Below are 17,800 nucleotides of genomic sequence, written 5' to 3' on the forward strand. Positions count from 1 at the left end.
ATTTCCCAGAATCCTCTGATTCACACGGACTGCATTTCCCATCGGCACTAGCGGGCCGCTCCACCCCGCCCCTCTGGACTCGCCGGCGGGTGAGCGGCTCCCAGGCCTGAGGTCGCTGGGGCGGGGACGCCTGTGGAGAGTGCTGCCCCGTGGGGCAGTTCCGGAGCCTCCCGCTTGCGGGGCGCGGCCAGGGAAGCGCGGCTCCTGGAACCTAGCGCTTAGGGAGGTGAGCGGCGGGAGGAGCGGGGAGGGACGGGGCCTCGGAGGATGCGGGCCCGGGAGACGTTTGGAAGGCCTGGGTGCGAGGGCGGCGCCCCGGGCCTATGGCCCGCCGCCACCTGCCGTCCAGGTGCGCCCTGGACCGCGCCAGGTCGGGCACCTGGTTTCCCTTCGCCGCAGGTCCGGGGGCTGGAGGGGGAGGCGCCCGTGTTCCCGACTGCCGACCCACAGTCGGACCCAGGTCCTGGGTTCTGGATCCGCTCCCTCCTCGGCCCAGAAGATCCCGCGTTTTCCCTTCTCAGAAGGTTTTTCCTCCGCGGGTCTGCAAGTGGGTTCCGTGGCGGGAGGGAGGCGGGGGCGGGATCGCGGGGTCGCGCTCACTGGGTGTACCTCGGGCCTGTGGCCCCGCGCTGCCCTGTCTCCTGAGCTGTGGGATGGAGCTGCCCCAGTGCCAAGTGGCCCTGCGGGACGACATAGTGTGAGGCGGTGCTGGCCCTGCTCCTGGGAAACTGGGCCAAGATGGGCCTGGTCCCTTTTGACTTTCCCTCTCAGCTCATCTTCTGGCCCTGTAAGGAGCTCAGAGCCGCTGCCTCTGAGCGGTGGGAGGCAAAAGAGGCTTCCTCCTGCTTCCCTGTCTGTTCTCTCAGCCTCACCTGCCCTCCGGAAAGAGCCAGGGAGGAGGACATGGCCGCGGAGCAGAGGAAGGTGAGACCCCAGGCGAGCTCATTGCCGTCTCAGCCCTTGGTGAGTGGGGTGTTTTGTTGTTGTTGTCCTTACCCAGCAGTCTTCCTTGGATTTTGGAACGAAAGTCATTTCACTGTGGAGGACTTGGTCTGCCTCTGTGAGTGGTGCATTGTGCCCTCGTGTCTAGTGGGGTTTCTTTTAGTAGACACACTTTTCTTCACAAATCTGAAGCTGCTGTGTAATTCTGTTTGACAGGTTCGATGCCACCTGACTGTATCACTGGGGCAGAGCAAGCATTCACACTGGGGGAAATTCCTCACCGCCCTGCCTCCTTTGCTCCTCTGTGTCTGCCTCCCTGTCCTGGCAGGAAGGTCTTCTTTCTGGCTCAGCCTTCCCCAGCCCATGGTTTTTATTTTATTTCCCTCTTAACTTCAAGGGTCGTCTGCTTTCCTTGTGCCGCTGTCCTTTTTTTAAATTTCTTTTTAAATTTTTTTGACAGGCAAAGTGGACAGTGAGAGAGAGAGACAGAGAGAAAGGTCTTCCTTTGCCGTTGGTTCAGCCTCCAATGGCCACCGCGGCCGGCGCGCTGCGGCCGGTGCACCGCGCTGATCCAATGGCAGGAGCCAGGTGCTTCTCCTGGTCTCCCATGGGGTGCAGGGCCCAAGCACTTGGGCCATCCTCCACTGCACCCCCTGGCCACAGCAGAGAGCTGGCCTGGAAGAGGGGCAACCGGGACAGAATCCGGCGCCCGATGGGGATCAGAACCCTGTGTGCCAGCCCCACAAGGTGGAGGATTAGCCTAGTGAGCTGCGGCTCCAGCCCCTTTTTTAAAATTTTTTTAATGCTTTCATTTCATAGGTAAAAGTTCCAAAAGGATGAGCATACCTCTCTCCCTCCTTTTATCCTTTCCTTTTGTTCCTGCAAAGACATAATTCCAATCCACTCTACAACTCAGGCTTAATTCACCACTAACCATAATATTCACATAAAGAAGGAAGACCTGAGTCCAGGAGTATAAACAAGGGTTCAGAACAAGAGCTACATCACAAGATACCCACTTCATTCCTATACCTTTTTTTAGTTTATATAAACTGCCATGTAGCAGAGCAAACACACAATGTTTGTCTTTTGGGGACTGGCTTATGTCACTAAGCATGATGGTTTCCATTTCCATTTTCATCCGCTTTGTTGCAAAAGACAGGGTTTTGTTCTTTTTTCATGTGCCACTGTCTCAGAAACTGATCCTGACCTGCTGTTTTCATCCTTATGTGGAAGGAGTGAGGGGACACTCTTCCAGGTGAGGTGAAGGTGAATGGTGGGTAGAGGCATCGCAGAGGACTCAGCTTTAGAAGTGCCCTGACAGCAAAGAGAAGATTTCTCAGGAAGCCAGGGGGAGGGATCCGTGGGATGTATGTAGTGAAGAGTCGTGTACACCTAGGTTAGGAAGTGGGGCTCTCAAGCCAGATGGCCGGCTTTTAACCTGTCTCCTCTGTTGCTGTTTGTGGGCCTTGAGCAAATAGCTTCACCTCTCTGTGCCTCAGTTTCTTTACCTGTAGAATAGGACTGACGACCATGCCTACCTTCTATGATGAGGTAATTGCATAGTTGATAGTGTTTAGGTCAGGGCCAGGCACATAGTTACTGCTCAGTGTGTGGTTGCTGTGGTTAGATAAGTGATAGCATTATGTTAATAATAACAGTGTCCACAGAAATTGACATACAATATTTCCTGGTCCTAAAAAATAACTCATTCCTTTGTTTTTACCATTTTCATCTAATAGCTGATGTTTATTGAGTGTTCATTGCGGTGGGGCATGTGGTGAGGGTTTTCCCTTTGTTATTTCTCAGTCTCACAGTAGCACAGCAACTATTATTCCTGTTTCACACACATGATGAAACTGAGGCTCGAAAGAAGGTAAGTCAGCTGAAATCAGTCTCAGGTGCATTTCACTGTCAGTCCATGCTCGGGCCATCCAGTCACCCCTCTGTTATGGCTTTCTGAGCAAGGGCAGATCAGCCATATGTTTCTGGAACTCTTCTGCTCTTCTTCCTTTAAGGCTTCCCTATTCCACTCCAACAGAGCCACATGCTCTTCTGCCCAAAATCTTCTGCTGGGTATGTGAGTGATTCTTTAAGGCATCCTCCCTAACTGCACCTGCTGCCCATGTATTAGCAACTGGGTGTCCAACCCAGTGATGGGAAGTTTAAGCCTAGAGAGAACAAGTGCTGGGCTCCCAGAAAATGGGAGTATGGTCCTGCTGCTGCCACCAGTAAAGTGTGAGACTGGAGCCTTGGCTGTCCTGGGCTTCCTGTTCATGTCTCTGAAGTTGAACTGGGAGATAGCATATTGTCCTTTCTACTACACAGTTTTCTCTCTTTTAAATTATTCATGCTTCCACATTGTCTGCCAATTGGATTGTTAATTTTCTGAGGCAAAGATCGTTTCTTACATTTCCTCATATGCCACTAAATTATTTTTCTTATCATATGCATATAACATGCTCCTGATAAAATTTTCAGAGATGAAAAACACATATTGGAAATGTTAAGGCCTGTGAGTAGAAAAGAAAACTCAGTTTCTTGCACTATACTCACAACACCTGTCTAATATCAAGTGTCCCCCGCCCCACCAAGCAAGCAGTGCTGCAGGCATAGAGAAATAAGTTGGGAGTCGTGTCATTCAGTTCAGTACTGACTCAGGGCATCAGACTTCATAAGTTGAGGGCTCGGTCCCACAGAATTGTCCACACTTCAAATGCCAGTTGCAAATCCAAGCTTCTGGAGTTTCCCTGACCCCCTCCTTGGTTTTGATTGTGAGACTGGTTCACAGAATGCAGGGGAACACTTAGATTTGTCAGCTTATTATAAAAGATACCATACAGGACACAGATGAAGAGATGCCTAGAGCAAGGTAGGGCAGGGAACCTGGAGCTTCCATGTCCTCTAGATGTGCCATCCTCCAGGAGTCTCCCTGGGCTAAGCTATCAGGAAGCTACCTGAAACCAGTTATTTAAGTTTTTATGGACACTTCCTTGCTTTGGAACATGGGCCAGCTCCACCTTCAGCATCTATCTCAAGGCTAAACAGGAGCCCCTAGCTATCAGATGAGGCATTGACATACAAAAAGTCATATAGGAGTCCAGTGCCAAGAAATGAGATAAAGACTAAATACCTACTTCACAACATATATAAAAAAGAAGGTGAAATCACTCATAGTTCAACATCTAGGGACGATCATTGTCAGCATCCCTCAGAACCTTTGAATTACCAGTATGCATCCCTCAGAATAATCTCTGTACTTTTATTTACTTATGTGCGTATGCATTTTACCATTTTAATATTTTTTATTGTGGAAAAACATTCATACCATGCAATTTTAACCCTTTTTGAATGTATAATTCAGTGGTATTTTAAGTACACACATTCACATTGTTAGTTATCCTCACTATTCCTCTCCATTGTATAGATTATCTCATTTATTTCTTAACCATCTGTGGTAGGCTTTGAGAGGCTCTGCAGAGGGGTTAAGAATGGAGTCTAGCCTGATGAAATGATGCCAGATTGATCGTCTCAGTGTAGTTACATAAATCTTTTTCTGGGGTTACTTATTATCAGTTCTGTACTAAGAAGGAATTGTTATTACCTCTAAAAGGTGCAGGCTTCACGACTTGACTCTAAATGTCTTCCCTGTCATTGTATTCTGTGTCTGGGTTGCCGTATGGAGCCTTTTTAAAAAAAAAGAGATCCAAGAATCAAACCCACTGACAGTCTTTCAGAAAGATTTGCTGTTTACTTGACAGGAGGCAACCTGTCAATCATTTGGAGGCCTTTTGTTTAAAAAAAAAAAAAAACAAAACTAGTACTTAGGAAGAAAATCAAAGTATATCTTGAGGGTCACTTATTGACAACTTATCCATCCTTATATTATTTATATTATTTATTTTGTTAAAGGGCTATCTGCATATAGAATTCAATAAGCTGTCACTATTTATTAAACAGTAAATATGAGGACCAAGTATCTTGCAATTATAGAATTAAAATAAAATTTAGAATTAAAATAAAAAATGGCTTGTGGGAAGAAAAAAAGACTGGTGTGTGGGACATCTACTTGGATTGCAGTCCCCTTCTACCACTGACCACCTCTGTGACTAGGGACAAATTTCTTCCTATCTGAGACTTCATTTTTTCTTTTGTAAAATCAGAACAATAATAGTACCTTCTTTGCATGATTGCTACAAAGCTTAAATTATAAATGCCAGACAGTGTCCTAAAACTCTTAAGAGCCGTACTTGGTTTCTAGAAAGTATTCAATAGGTGACAGCTGTTTTAATTTTCATAATCACTGTCCTCATGCTTCAGTAAGTGCACAGATGTGCCTTAAGTTATTTAACCTAGCCTCCATGGGTAAATAGGTGATTGTTGCTCCCCGTCTTCGTGGAGGAACGACACAGGACCCTGCGCTGTTCTTTTGTCTGCTCGGCCCTCCCTGGGTTTGCTGCTGGTTCTTCCCGGGTTGGCTACCTTCCCTTCCACCTCCGTGGAAGGGCGGTTCCCCCTGCCACTTTCCCCACTTCCACGGGGGAGCAGCATACCGCTGGCCGGCTCTCTCGGGGGCTGCTCAGATGTCCCTCAGGTGTTCCTCTTAGATGTTCCTGGTGCATGTTGTCTCTCTCCTCCTTTATAGTCCTCTCCCACCAATCCCAACTCTGCTACCTACATGCCGAGTATGCTGCTCTCCTCCAATCAGGAGCAGCTCCTACAGCTTGTCAAGTTGGTGAAAGGCAGCTGTGTAGAAGCTGTTTTCTTCTCTCCCAGCGCCATATTGTGGGAGAGCAGATGCATAGAATAAGTCTTAATTCGAGTAACTTAGTCTAGTCTGAGTTGCTCCTCACAGGTGATTTCTGTTTTTTGTTTCTGCAAGCACCGTACATAGTCTCTTGTTTTTCTATGGTTTGAACACAATCTGTCTTCCCAACTCATATAGACTTTTAAGTCCCAAAGTCATGGATTGATTGGTCCAATTGTGGTATCTGAAGATGGGGCCCTTGGGAAGTGATTGGATTGGGTTGAATTGGATTGTGTTGGAGTGCAGCCCATGGTTGAGTCATGATGGCATTGTAAGGAGAGACTGAGGGATGCCTTCTGCATCCATTACCCAAATCAGAGGCCAAACCAGTGGGATTGCCCAATTTTGGACTTAACCATGAGCTGAAGTCAGTCATGCTTCCTTCATAACTGGCTCCTCTCAGGTATTTGTTACAGTGATAAAAAGCCAAGACATGCCTGTACGTGGCAATACAAATAGTCATTGATGAAGAATATATTTCCAAGCTTTTCAATATGTCACCAAATCATCAGAAAGATTATTCCAGTTAATATCCTACCAATGTCCTTGATCCCTCTACATAGCCCTTATAGTGGTTAACACAAGGCTCATTTTTACTTTTTGCTGCTCTTTGTATGTTCGTCACCAGTCATTGTTCATAAACAGCAGAACCTTCAGAACCTTGCATAGCATCAGAAGCATTTCCTGAGTGACTTGTCTCCCTCCCCACTGCTGCATCCTTCTCTGTGCAGAGTGGTCCTGGGTAAGCTAAGTGGCTTGTCCTTCCAGGTGTCAGTGACATTTGAAGATGTGGCTGTGCTCTTCACGAGGGATGAGTGGAGGAAGCTGGATCCTCCCCAGAGAATCTTATACCGGGACGTGATGCTAGAGAACTACAGCAACCTGCTCTCATTGGGTGAGGAAGTTTCCCTGAGAACGCAGAGATCAGAAATTGGAATCTCAGCACCTCCTTCCCTGAGTAAAAGCTGTGGGTCCTCAGCAGACTTTTGCTGGGATGAGAGTAGCAGCTAAGACACCCCTTGGGACTTGTGCTGGCCATATCAAAGTGCCTGGGTTTGAGTCCCATCTGTGTTTCCAGTCCCGCTTCTTGCTAATGCACATCCTGGGAGGCAACAGGTGACAGCTCAAGTACTTGGGTCCCTGCCACCCACATGGGAAACTCAGACTGAGTTCCCAGCTCCTGGCTTCAGTCCAGCTCTCTCCATATCTCTCTACCTTTCAAATAAATAAGTTTTTTTAAAAAAATCATTTAAAACAAAAACTAGCTGATTTTTGCCTTGGGATTATACAAATCCAATCTCCGTAAATAAATATTAAGAACATTTTCCTACTCTTTTAGGCATCTGATTGCTCCACAGCCATCCCCTTCCTGCTCTATGATCACATGTTACAGGTTTCTTCATGGTTCAGACATCACTTCACCAAGATTGCCCATGGATTACTTGCTTCCCTTTCAACAGAGGACGTTGTTTGTCCTCTGGACCTAATGCTTGCCTTTCCTGCTTATCTCTTCCAGGAGTCAACAAATTTTTTCTGTAAAGGGCCAGGTAGTAAGTATTTTAGGTTTTGTAGGCCACATATGGTCTCTGTGACATATTTCTCTACTTTTCTCCCAATCATTCTTTGCACGAGGGCTGTACACACTTAGGCAGTGATCTGGATTTGGCCCACAGTTCACACTTCGCTGACCACTGCCCTTTTTGAGAGGGGGTCAAGTAGTGTTTTCTCATTTCATAAAAGCTTCTTGGAACACACCCTTTCCACAGATGCTTGGTTACACATCTAACATTCCATCTCTATAGAAAACTAATGGTACCCCATCAGTTACTAAAGTGTCATATTTATCATATTGTCCTGCCATACAGTAAATTATACCAGTTACCTGCCTTTTCCCAAACATATCTCCCTACGTTATGAGCGCACAGCTTAGGTGGCGCTCTGAGTTTTCCATTTGTGTCGAAACGAAACCAAGTGTGTGTATGTTTCGTTTTGTCTATGAGCAGGACTCCCATGTACCAAGCCAAAGGTGATCTCCCTGTTGCAGCAAGGAGAGGATCCGTGGAAGATAGAGAAAGACAGTCCTGGAGGCTCCTCTGTAGGTGAGTAGGTGGCCAAGGTGCCTAGCATTCACTGCTAGCCATGGTCTAGGTGATAGAACGAGGTGCAGCTTGGAGTGTTGGCTGGGAAATGGCCTTGAGGGTTCTTGGTCCCCACAGAAGGGAACACCCTGACTCCTGGACATAAGCTTCCTCTGTTTGGTAGTCACTCTTAGCTGAATCTCAGGATCTTGTTTTTGTTTTGTTGTTTCATAGGAGAGCTAAATTTTCATGTGTGCTTTCAACAGACATAGTTTTAAGGAATTGATATAATTAATTCACTCATATAATTAATTTACTCTGGCTGAAGCTCAGGGTAAAGGAGGGGATGAGGACAGAAATGAGATTGGAAAGCTAGGTAACACCATGTGGTAAGTCTTTAGCACAACTCTAAGAGATTTGAACTGTCCAGTGGATTACTGGAAATAATTGAAGAAATAAGCAGAGAATTATTTAATACTTGATGTTTTGGAAAAATGGTCTGAATCAAACCATTTAAATGCCCTTCAGTATGCTTTTTAAAGTGTTTTCACCTAAAAGCAATTCATAACAGAGGGAAAAAGAAAATAAATAAAAACTTGTATCATTCCCTTGGTTTGTATATTTTATTTGTTTATTTTTTGTTTACTCAAATTTGAGAGACCGAGAGAGATCTTCCATTTGCTGGTTCTCTTTCCAAATGGCTGCAAAGGCCAGTACTGGGCCAGGATGAAGTCAGGAGTCTGGAACTCAATCCAGGTCTCCCATATTGTGTGGCAGGGACTTGATCACTAGAACCTTCACCTGCTGCCTCCCAGGGTGCACCTGAGCGGGAGGCTGGAGCTGAGTGTTGAACTCAGACATTTGGATGTGGGACATGGGCATCTTTACCAGCATCATGACTGCTGGGCCAAATGCTCTTTCAGGTTTGTACATTTTAAATTGAGAGATAGGTGGAAATGACTCAAAAGAGGGCATATCTCTCATGTAGGTCTCTTGCTTAAGGAGTAATCCCAAAGTGTAATCACTGAGCTTGTGCCCACTCTGTGAGGTCTGCAGGGGTTGCATCTACATACAGGTAGAGCATCTTTTCCTGATTTTCCGGAGTTACCGGGGCCCCAGTAAAGTTTCTGAGTGACTGTTCTTGCATGATTAAAGTGTAGCCGAGATACCCAGTATCCCTGTTTTGTTTGTGTGAGTTGATCTTGTTCCTATTCACCTGTCCTTCCCCACAAGGACTCCTACGTGGGCCCTGCACCTCCCCTCCTACTACCACCATTTCTTTTCATTGAAGTGCTAAAATTTAAAAGGTATATCTGGTTGGGTTGCTCCTATATTCAATTTGAACATGGCTTCCATTCCATAGAGCACAATCCTGAGTCCACTGGTGGGTTCCAGAGACCTGCATAGTCTGGCTCTGGCCACCTCTTCCCCTTGTCTCCTTCCCTACTGCCCTTCCTTTGAGGACCCTATAACCCTGGTTGCCCCACAATCCTTCATGTGGGCTAAGGAGCCCTCCACCTTAGGCCACTGCACCTGTTTTGTTTTCCTATTCTGAAGCATTTTCTTGATAGCCACATGCCCATGTGACTTTCTTCTTCATGTTACAATTAGGTGCAGCTCTTCCGAAACATTGCCCTTGGCCCTCTACATTCTTCACCCTTCAGCACACTTAATTCCTTCTCTGTGCTTATCATTGTGTAATAATGCATATATGTTTATTATATCTCTTTATCTGCATCATAAATTGCTTTACACTGGGTTGCCTGTTTCATTTGTTCCCATTTTCCCAGTACCTACAACCGTGCCTGGCCAGAGTATATTTCCAGTGCTGAGAAGGAATGCATGAAATGACCTGGCCTAGGTTAATGGTAATGGAAACAGAAAGAAATGAGCCAATTCCAGAGGTAATCTGGGAGATAAAAGCAAGGACTTGGACTTGGAGATGGATTCGATATGAAAGATAGAGGGAAGTTTTCATGGATGCCTTCCTGGTTTGTGGCTTGTTCTGGGATGGACAGTGATTACTGAAGTAGTAACGCTGGAAGGAGATCAGATTTGGGGAATGGCATAAACTTGGTTCTGATGAGTTAAATTGTCTTTGGATAAACCCAAGGGAGGTGTCAAGTAGCCTGCTGGATTTGGAGTACTGAACCTCAAAATGCACTTCGAGCATGAAGTGTAAATTTGTGAAACTGTGGCTCACATAGTCATTGAAACAGTGGCTAAGGTTGAATCTTGCTGCTCATCATGGGGCAGCAGGTCCGATGGAGCTCCTCAGGGCCAACCTGGGGAGCTCAGGGGCTGAGTGGGATGATGAGTGTCAGTGGCAAAGGAACCACACCAGAGCCAGGAGATCAGTCAATGCCCAGAGCGCAGCCGGGTTCTCGACTTTATTGGGAGGGGAAGAGCTTTTATAGACACAGAAAGGGGGCTGTCCGGGGCACAAGGGAACTGAGCCAACCAGCTGAAAGGTAAAGGCAGGACATGAGCCGGACACGCCCTCAAGGACCTATCACAGCCAAGAACACATACTGTCCATGAATACAGAAGTCTCCTGTCAGGCTAGGTAACTCCCCCAGGGGCCATCTTAGATTGTTGGAAACGCTGAGTCACTGAGATGCGGAAGTGTGGCAAACTTGAGCAAAGGCTTAGAGGCCTTGTTGAGCGAAGGCTTAGCATCTTTGTTTCCTTTTCAGTTGGAGCTCCCCACAGAATCTACCCCGGGAGAAGGTTCAGATTACAATAAGAGGAAGAAAGTGCCTAGGACTGAATCTCAAGGGACACTAGCATTTTGGCCAGGTAGAGAAAATGAACCCATAGGGAAGATAGGTAGAGGTGTGCTACAGGAAAAATGCAGATCTGTTGCCACTTGAAGGTAAGTCTCCTGCTAGGATGGTAGAGGTAGAGAGAAGCAGATGAAATTTGAGATGTATTTAGATGATGGAATAAACAGGTTTGGGGGATTGATTAGATGAGGGACTGCAGGAGAGAGGTATTAAAGATGCCTCCTAAGGTTCTGACTGACAGCTGATGCAAGGGACAGAGACAAGGGATTTAATAAGCTGGAGTGAATAATGAATTTGGTTTTAGTCTTGTTGACTTTCAGTTGCTATTTTGAATAGGTGGTCTGTAAGTGGATGAGAGTAGAGAATTGTTGTCTGCAGTGTAAGTCTATAATTGAAGCTGGTTTGTGGGAAGAGGCAGAGGAAGAGGGATTGAGAACTTACTACTAAACCCTATAAATCTGGGCCGGTGTCACGGCTCACTAGGCTAATCCTCCGCCTTGTGGCGCCGGCACACCGGGTTCTAGTCCCGGTCGGGGCGTCGGATTCTGTCCAGGTTGCCCCTCTTCCAAGCCAGCTCTCTGCTGTGGCCAGGGAGTGCAGTGGAGGATGGCCCAAGTGCTTGGGCCTTGCACCCCATGGGAGACCAGGAGGAGCACCTGGCTCCTGCCATCGGATCAGCGCGGTGCACCGGCCACAGCGCGCCAGCCACGGCGGCCATTGGAGGGTGAACCAACGGCAAAGGAAGATCTTTCTCTCTCTGTCTCTCTCACTGTCCACTCTGCCTGTCAAAAAAAAAAAAAAAAAAAAAACCTATAAATCTGAGGATTCAAAGATTGGGTAGAGGAAAATGAGCATGTAAAGGAATTGAGAGACCCATAGAGGAGACTATGGCTCATGGAAAATGATAACATGGAAGAAAATAATAAGGTCACTGTAGCTTAGGAGGAGAGCATCTTGAGGGATATGAGGAGTCACTGTCAGATGCTGTTGAGAGGTCAGATGAGTGGAACTGAGGAGAGTGTCTTGTCTCAGCCACACGGAGGTCGCAGTGGCCTCAGTGCAGCTAGTGGTAGGGTCAGAAGCCACAATGGAGTGGATGAAGCTTACATGAGGTGGAGGAAGTGAACAGATGCAAAATATACTACATATAGACATATTTTGAGACAGAAGATCTCAGATGCAAGGAGGAGAAAGCAGTAGTAGTTAGAAAAGCTCTTTTGTGCATATATAAAAATATTTCTATATGTATTTCTTTCCTTAGTTCCCTGCTCTAATGATAGTATCCAACACACCTTATTCTGCCCTTTCACTTATTTTAGAAGCTCTTTCCGCATCATTATGTAGAGCACATCCCCATCAAAGGCACCTCTCTGAGGACACAGTTCATACTGCTCCACAAACAGTGGAATGTCATGCATCTATAAAAAGAATGAGGAAGACCTCTGTAAACTCCACTGTGAAGTGGTCTCCAGAATGTGTTAGTAATGGAGGAAAGTATATAACAGAATGGTAACTATGCTACTGTTACCTAAGAAAGGAGGGGCAAAGTACCAAAGAAGTGTGTACACATATTTGCTTATATTAAAAAATGGTGCTGGTGAGGTGCCATGGCATAGTGGGGTATACCAGTTGCAGCACCAGAATCCCATATGTGTGCCACTTTGAGTCCTGGCTGCTCTATTTCCAGTCCAGCACCCTGCTGATGTGCCTGGGAAGGCAGTGGAAGATGGCCCAAGTGCTTGGGCCCTTACAGCCATGTGGGAGACCTTAAAGAAACTCCTGGCTTTGAATTGGCCCAGCTCTGGCTGTTGTGGTCATCTGGGGAGTGAACCAGTGGATGGAAGTTCCCTCTCTGTCTCTCTCCCTCTATAACTTTGCCTTTCAAATAAATAAATAAATAAATAAATCTTAAAAAAGGCACAAATAAAAAAAATTTAAAGCAGATCAATAAAAATGGTTCCCTGTGTGGTAAGGAGACAAACAGAATGAAGAGGGATAGAATCTAGAATTTTTTGAAGCTATCTTATTTTATAAGTTTGACTTTAGGACTGAAAGTGTTTTATAGGGGCCAGTGTTGTGGCATAGCAGGGTAAGTCACGACCTGCAATGCCAGCAACCCCTGTCAGAGTACCAGTTCATATCTGCTGTGTTTCCAATCCACCTCCATGCTAATGTGCCTGGAAAGGCTGTGGAAGATGGCCCAAGTACTTGGGCCCCTGCCGCCAACATGGGAAACCCAGATTGAATTCTGAGCTCCTGTCTTTGGCCTGGCCGCAGCCTGAGGCCATTTGGGGAGTGAACCAGCAGATGGAAGATATCTCTCTTTCTCTCTGTCACTCTGCTTTTCAAATTTTTTTTAAAGATTTATTTATTTGAAAGTCAGAGTTACATAGAGAGAGGAGAGGAAGAGGGAGAGAGAGAGGTTCTTCCATCTAATGGTTCACTCCCCAGATGGCCGCAATGGCTGGAGCTGTGCTGATCTGAAGCCAGGAGCCAGGAGCTGCTTCTGGTTTTCCCACGTGGGTGCAGGGGCCCAAGCACTTGGGCCATCTTCTACTGCTTTCCCAGGCCACAGCAGAGAGCTGGATTGGAAGTGGAGCAGCTGGGACTAGAACCAGTGCCCATATGGGATGCCGGCACTCCAGGCCAGGGCATTAACCCCCTGTGCCACAGCACCAGCCCCTCAAATTTTTTAAAGCTTTATAAAACTATAAAACAAAATTACATAAAACCCAAAAGGTTTCCTCTACATATTGAAAGTAAAATGATGCTGCCTGTTGATGGCTTCACCACATTGAGAAGAATTATGTGAAAGGCCTTTACATTCTGTGGCTTGCAGCTGCACCTCTACCTTCCCATAATTTTCTCCCTGGATGTCTTCAGATCACCTCTCTTCTGTGCATGCCTCTATCCAAACTTCCCCATATTACAAGAACACTCTAATGACATCATCTTAATTTGATTAAATCTACAATGACCCTATTTCCAAAAATAGGTTACATTCCTAGGTATTGAAGGTTAGGACCCCAAAAAGTATCACAAGAGTCTAGATGGAAAAGTGTTGATTATAAGTAGAATGGTGATTGTTTAAACTGGCAGGGGATATATTATACAATTCAGTCTATTTGGTATGTGCTGAAAATTTTTCATAAGTAAAAGCTTTAAAAATTAGAGTTACCAACAACAAAATTTTTAGGGCAGTATTTCTGTTCAGTACCACAGCAAATGTTATGGGAGCACCCTTACAGATATGCAGTGTTGCTCCCTGTCAGGTATAATTCCCAGCATGTAGCTCCTTCAATTTTCTGACTCTGGAACCCCTTGTTAGAGTGCAAATGCAAATGACATTTTCCCAGGAGTATAACCTTGAATCTGAATGGCTGTAGAATGTTGGGAGGGGTACTTTGGAAAATAAGTTTGAAAAGCTGGCTTAGATTCAAAGACTATTTCCACCCCTCCTTACATAGGCTTTCCTGTGTGATCCATGAACAAACTGCCTTCCTAGCTTACAACTCTGGACATTTAAGCCAACATGTGGTTACCACTATAGGGTTAATTCAGTAATGCCTTCCTATGTGAACTGGCCTGAAACATCCCTAAGTCACTCATACTCAGCCCTGGAAGGCAACTTCTACAAGGATTTGAAGTGTGTATGTATGTTTTTGATATGTATCTGCATATCCAATCCATATATGTGCATATATAAACATGTAAGAATACTTGACATTGTTAAAATTAGGAATATGTAAGTAAGTAATTTAATAAACAAATCTGTATAATTGTGGAACTGCCAGGCAGTTCTAAAAGGAAACAGTGCATTCTTATCCATTCATGAAGGAAAGTGAGGGGTGAGTGTTGTGGTGCAGCAAGTTAAGCTGCTGCTTTTGGAAGCCTGCATCCTATATCAGAGTGCTGGATTGAATTCCAGCTACTCTGCTTATAATTAGCTTTCTGCTTATGTGGTCCCTGGGAGATAGCAGATGATAACTTAAGTGACAGAATCCCTGCCACCCATGTGGGAAACTTGGATGGAGTTTTAGTTCCTTGGCTTTGGCCTGCCCCAGCCCTAGCTGTTGTAGACATTTGGGGAGTGAACCAGCCAACTGAAAGATTAAAGATATCTTTTTCTCTTTCTCTGCCTTTCAATTAAAAATAGATAAAATTTTATTTAGAACACAAAAGTGAGATGTAGATAGACAAACACAGAAAGATATATAAATAAAGACTATATGAGGAGTCATCAAAATTTATGAAAAATGTGTTATGAAACAACATGGATTTCCAAAATGTTTGCACTGAAGTAAACTTACCTTTTTTCTGTGACTGTTTTGAAGTACCCTCATATAGGTATGTCTAGATTATAAAAGGATATTGAATATATTTAACATTTGGTAAGTATATGGTAAAAGGAATGGACTATGGAAGCTCAAAGACAAGAAAGGACCCAGAGTTAGCTTTTGAACTGAATCCAAGAGCTACAAAGGGATTTGGCATGAAAGAAAAGGGGGAAGACTTTCCAGATTGTGAGTGATTATACAAAGAAGAGGGTGTTTGGAAGCTAATTTAAAAATCTGTAATGGGCTTCAGAGTCTGGTCCCAGACTGCGTTTTCTATCACATGCTCCTCCTTTTAATCTCTTCTCCATTCTTCCTCAGCTAGTTCTGATGGTCATCTCCCCCCTCCCCTTTAAATGGATGTGCTTTATTACTTTCTTCACTGTATTACTTCAGTTCCCTTGATTATCTTTCTACGCTGCTTAACTCCTATTTTTTTGCTGTTATTTTTAAATTTATTATTGAATAATGGGTTATTAAATTCGATTATAACATTAAAGTAATAAATTATTGCATTTAATAATAAAATTAATAAATAAAAAATAGTATTAAATAATAAATTTACTTAGATATCAAAATTTATTTGTTCTGCACATTTAGTTATAGTAGCCAGATACTGTGATATCACATGAAACATCTTCAGTTTCTTTGTTTTTCCCTCTAGATTGGAAGAGTGGTCCTAAAACCACAACATCAACTCAAACCCAAGACTCTTCATTTCAGGGACTGATAATGAAAAGATCCAGAAGGAATAGACCCTGGGATTTGAAATCAGAAAAACCTTACATACATAAAGACATATTAGAGAAAACACAAGATAAAAACGAAAGTTTTCACATAGTTTCAGTCACCAACAAAAAAATTCTTACTGTAGAGAAAAGCCATAAAAATATTGAAGTTAGCCATAACTCTAACCCAAAGTCAGTTTACATTAAGCAACAGATAGTTTCCAGAGAAAAAACACTGCTAAAATATGAAATACAAGGAAACACTTTAAAACAGAATGCAGATTTATCTAATCAACCAAAACTCACAGCAGAGAAGCGCTATAAATGCAGTATGTGTGAAAAGACTTTCATTAACACTTCATCCCTTCGTAAACATGAGAAGAACCACAGTGGAGAGAAATTGTTTAAATGTAAAGAGTGCTCCAAAGCCTTTAGCCAAAGTTCAGCTCTTATTCAACATCAAATAACTCATACAGGAGAGAAACCCTATGTATGTAAAGAATGTGGGAAAGCCTTCACTCTCAGTACTTCACTTTATAAACATCTAAGAACACATACTGTAGAGAAATCCTATAGATGCAAAGAATGTGGGAAAGCCTTCAGTAGAAGGTCAGGCCTTTTCATACATCAAAAAATCCATGCTGGAGAAAACCCTTATAAATACAATCCGGGTAGAAAGTCATCTAATTGTAGCACAACCTTTCCTGGATGTCAGAAAATTCATTACAGAAAGAAGTTGTATTCGTGTAATGAATGCGGCAACAGCTTTAAATCTAGTTCGTCCCTTCGTTATCATCAGAGAATTCACACTGGAGAGAAACCTTTTAAATGTAGTGAGTGTGGGCGAGCCTTCAGTCAGAGTGCATCTCTTATTCAGCATGAAAGAATCCACACTGGAGAAAAACCCTATAGGTGCAATGAATGTGGAAAAGGCTTCACTTCTATTTCACGACTCAATAGACACCGAATAATTCATACCGGTGAGAAGTTTTATAATTGCAGCGAGTGTGGCAAAGCCTTAAGTTCCCATTCAACACTTATTATTCATGAAAGAATTCATACTGGAGAAAAACCATGTAAATGTAAAGTGTGCGGGAAAGCCTTCAGACAGAGTTCAGCTCTCATTCAGCATCAGCGAATGCACACTGGAGAAAGACCTTATAAATGTAATGAGTGTGGGAAAACATTCAGATGTAACTCATCCCTTAGTAATCATCAGAGGATTCATACTGGAGAAAAACCATATCGATGTGAGGAATGTGGGATATCTTTTGGCCAAAGTTCAGCCCTTATTCAACATCGAAGGATTCATACAGGAGAGAAGCCCTTCAAATGTAACACATGTGGGAAAACTTTTAGACAAAGTTCATCACGCATTGCACATCAGAGAATTCATACTGGAGAGAAACCCTATGAATGTAACACATGTGGGAAACTCTTCAACCACAGATCATCCCTTACTAATCATTATAAAATTCATATTGAAGAGGATCCCTAGAAAGTAGGTTTGCATGGGTGGGCACCTTAAACCAAAGCATATCAGAGAATACATGCTTGACACTGAAGTAGTAAATGTACCAGTTATGAAAAAAAATAGTCATTTAGTCTTCATCAGATATTAAATTAGATGGATGAACTTCGTGTAATAGGAGAAAATGATCATGCCTGTGGATCACTTCAAAGTAAACTGATGAGGAATTTCCAAGTGGAGACATGGACTTTGGACATTTGTAAAATAAAAGTCACCTCTTTCTACAGCAGTGTACGCTATATGTTGTTTGTGACCATTAACTTCTAAGTGGGTGAGGAGGTATGTGCTGGATTTCTCACTAGAAAAATACCAAACAGTATACACCAGTAATAATTTTGTAACATTTTAATAGCATATGAAAGAACTGATCCGTTTATACATTATACATTTTTAGAGAAAAGGACCAAAATAAAAGGCAAAATGAACTGTAAAAACTACCTCTTCATCCTCTGGGATGTGTCCTTTTCTAGACCTGATGTCAGACTGTGCATGGATTTCATTAAAAAAGAGAAAGAAATAAAAGTATGGTCTCTTATTCTAGTAAGCACTATGAGTTGGAAATTTTTTTGCCCAATCCCTAACTTTATTCTCAAA

General features: G+C 43.9%; 1 protein-coding gene across 7 annotated transcripts; it reads left to right on the forward strand.

The window, feature by feature from the left end:
• The first annotated feature begins 52 nt into the window (after positions 1-52).
• On the forward strand, positions 53-17,750 carry LOC100353759 (uncharacterized). Of its 7 annotated transcripts, none has more exons than XM_051843695.3 (5): positions 53-226; positions 867-963; positions 6,518-6,644; positions 7,753-7,848; positions 15,612-17,750. In XM_051843695.3, exons 2-5 carry the CDS (start codon positions 904-906, stop codon positions 17,171-17,173), a joined length of 1,845 nt encoding a protein of 614 aa, XP_051699655.3. In that variant the 5' UTR covers positions 53-226; positions 867-903; the 3' UTR covers positions 17,174-17,750. The 7 variants fall into 7 exon arrangements, with proteins under 7 accessions (XP_051699655.3, XP_069932591.2, XP_051699656.3 ...); XM_070076490.2 differs by having other exon boundaries at positions 76-226; positions 772-924; XM_051843696.3 differs by having other exon boundaries at positions 76-226; positions 867-924.
• The last annotated feature ends 50 nt before the right edge of the window (positions 17,751-17,800 follow it).

Source organism: Oryctolagus cuniculus, chromosome 6, assembly GCF_051225735.1.
Source record: "Oryctolagus cuniculus isolate XC-2025 breed Fujian yellow rabbit chromosome 6, ASM5122573v1, whole genome shotgun sequence".
Taxonomy (NCBI): domain Eukaryota; kingdom Metazoa; phylum Chordata; class Mammalia; order Lagomorpha; family Leporidae; genus Oryctolagus; species Oryctolagus cuniculus.

What these genes read in the sequence shown, in the direction of transcription:
- LOC100353759 (XM_089335188.1), top strand. Translation starts at nt 324, where the DNA reads ATGGCCCGCCGCCACCTGCCGTCCAGGTGCGCCCTGGACCGCGCCAGG. An exon ending in TTTCCTCCGCGGGTCTGCAA is followed by an intron (nt 548 to 866) that starts GTGGGTTCCGTG and finishes CTGTTCTCTCAG; the next exon opens with CCTCACCTGCCCTCCGGAAA. An exon ending in TCCTGGAGGCTCCTCTGTAG is followed by an intron (nt 7,849 to 15,611) that starts GTGAGTAGGTGG and finishes TTTTCCCTCTAG; the next exon opens with ATTGGAAGAGTGGTCCTAAA.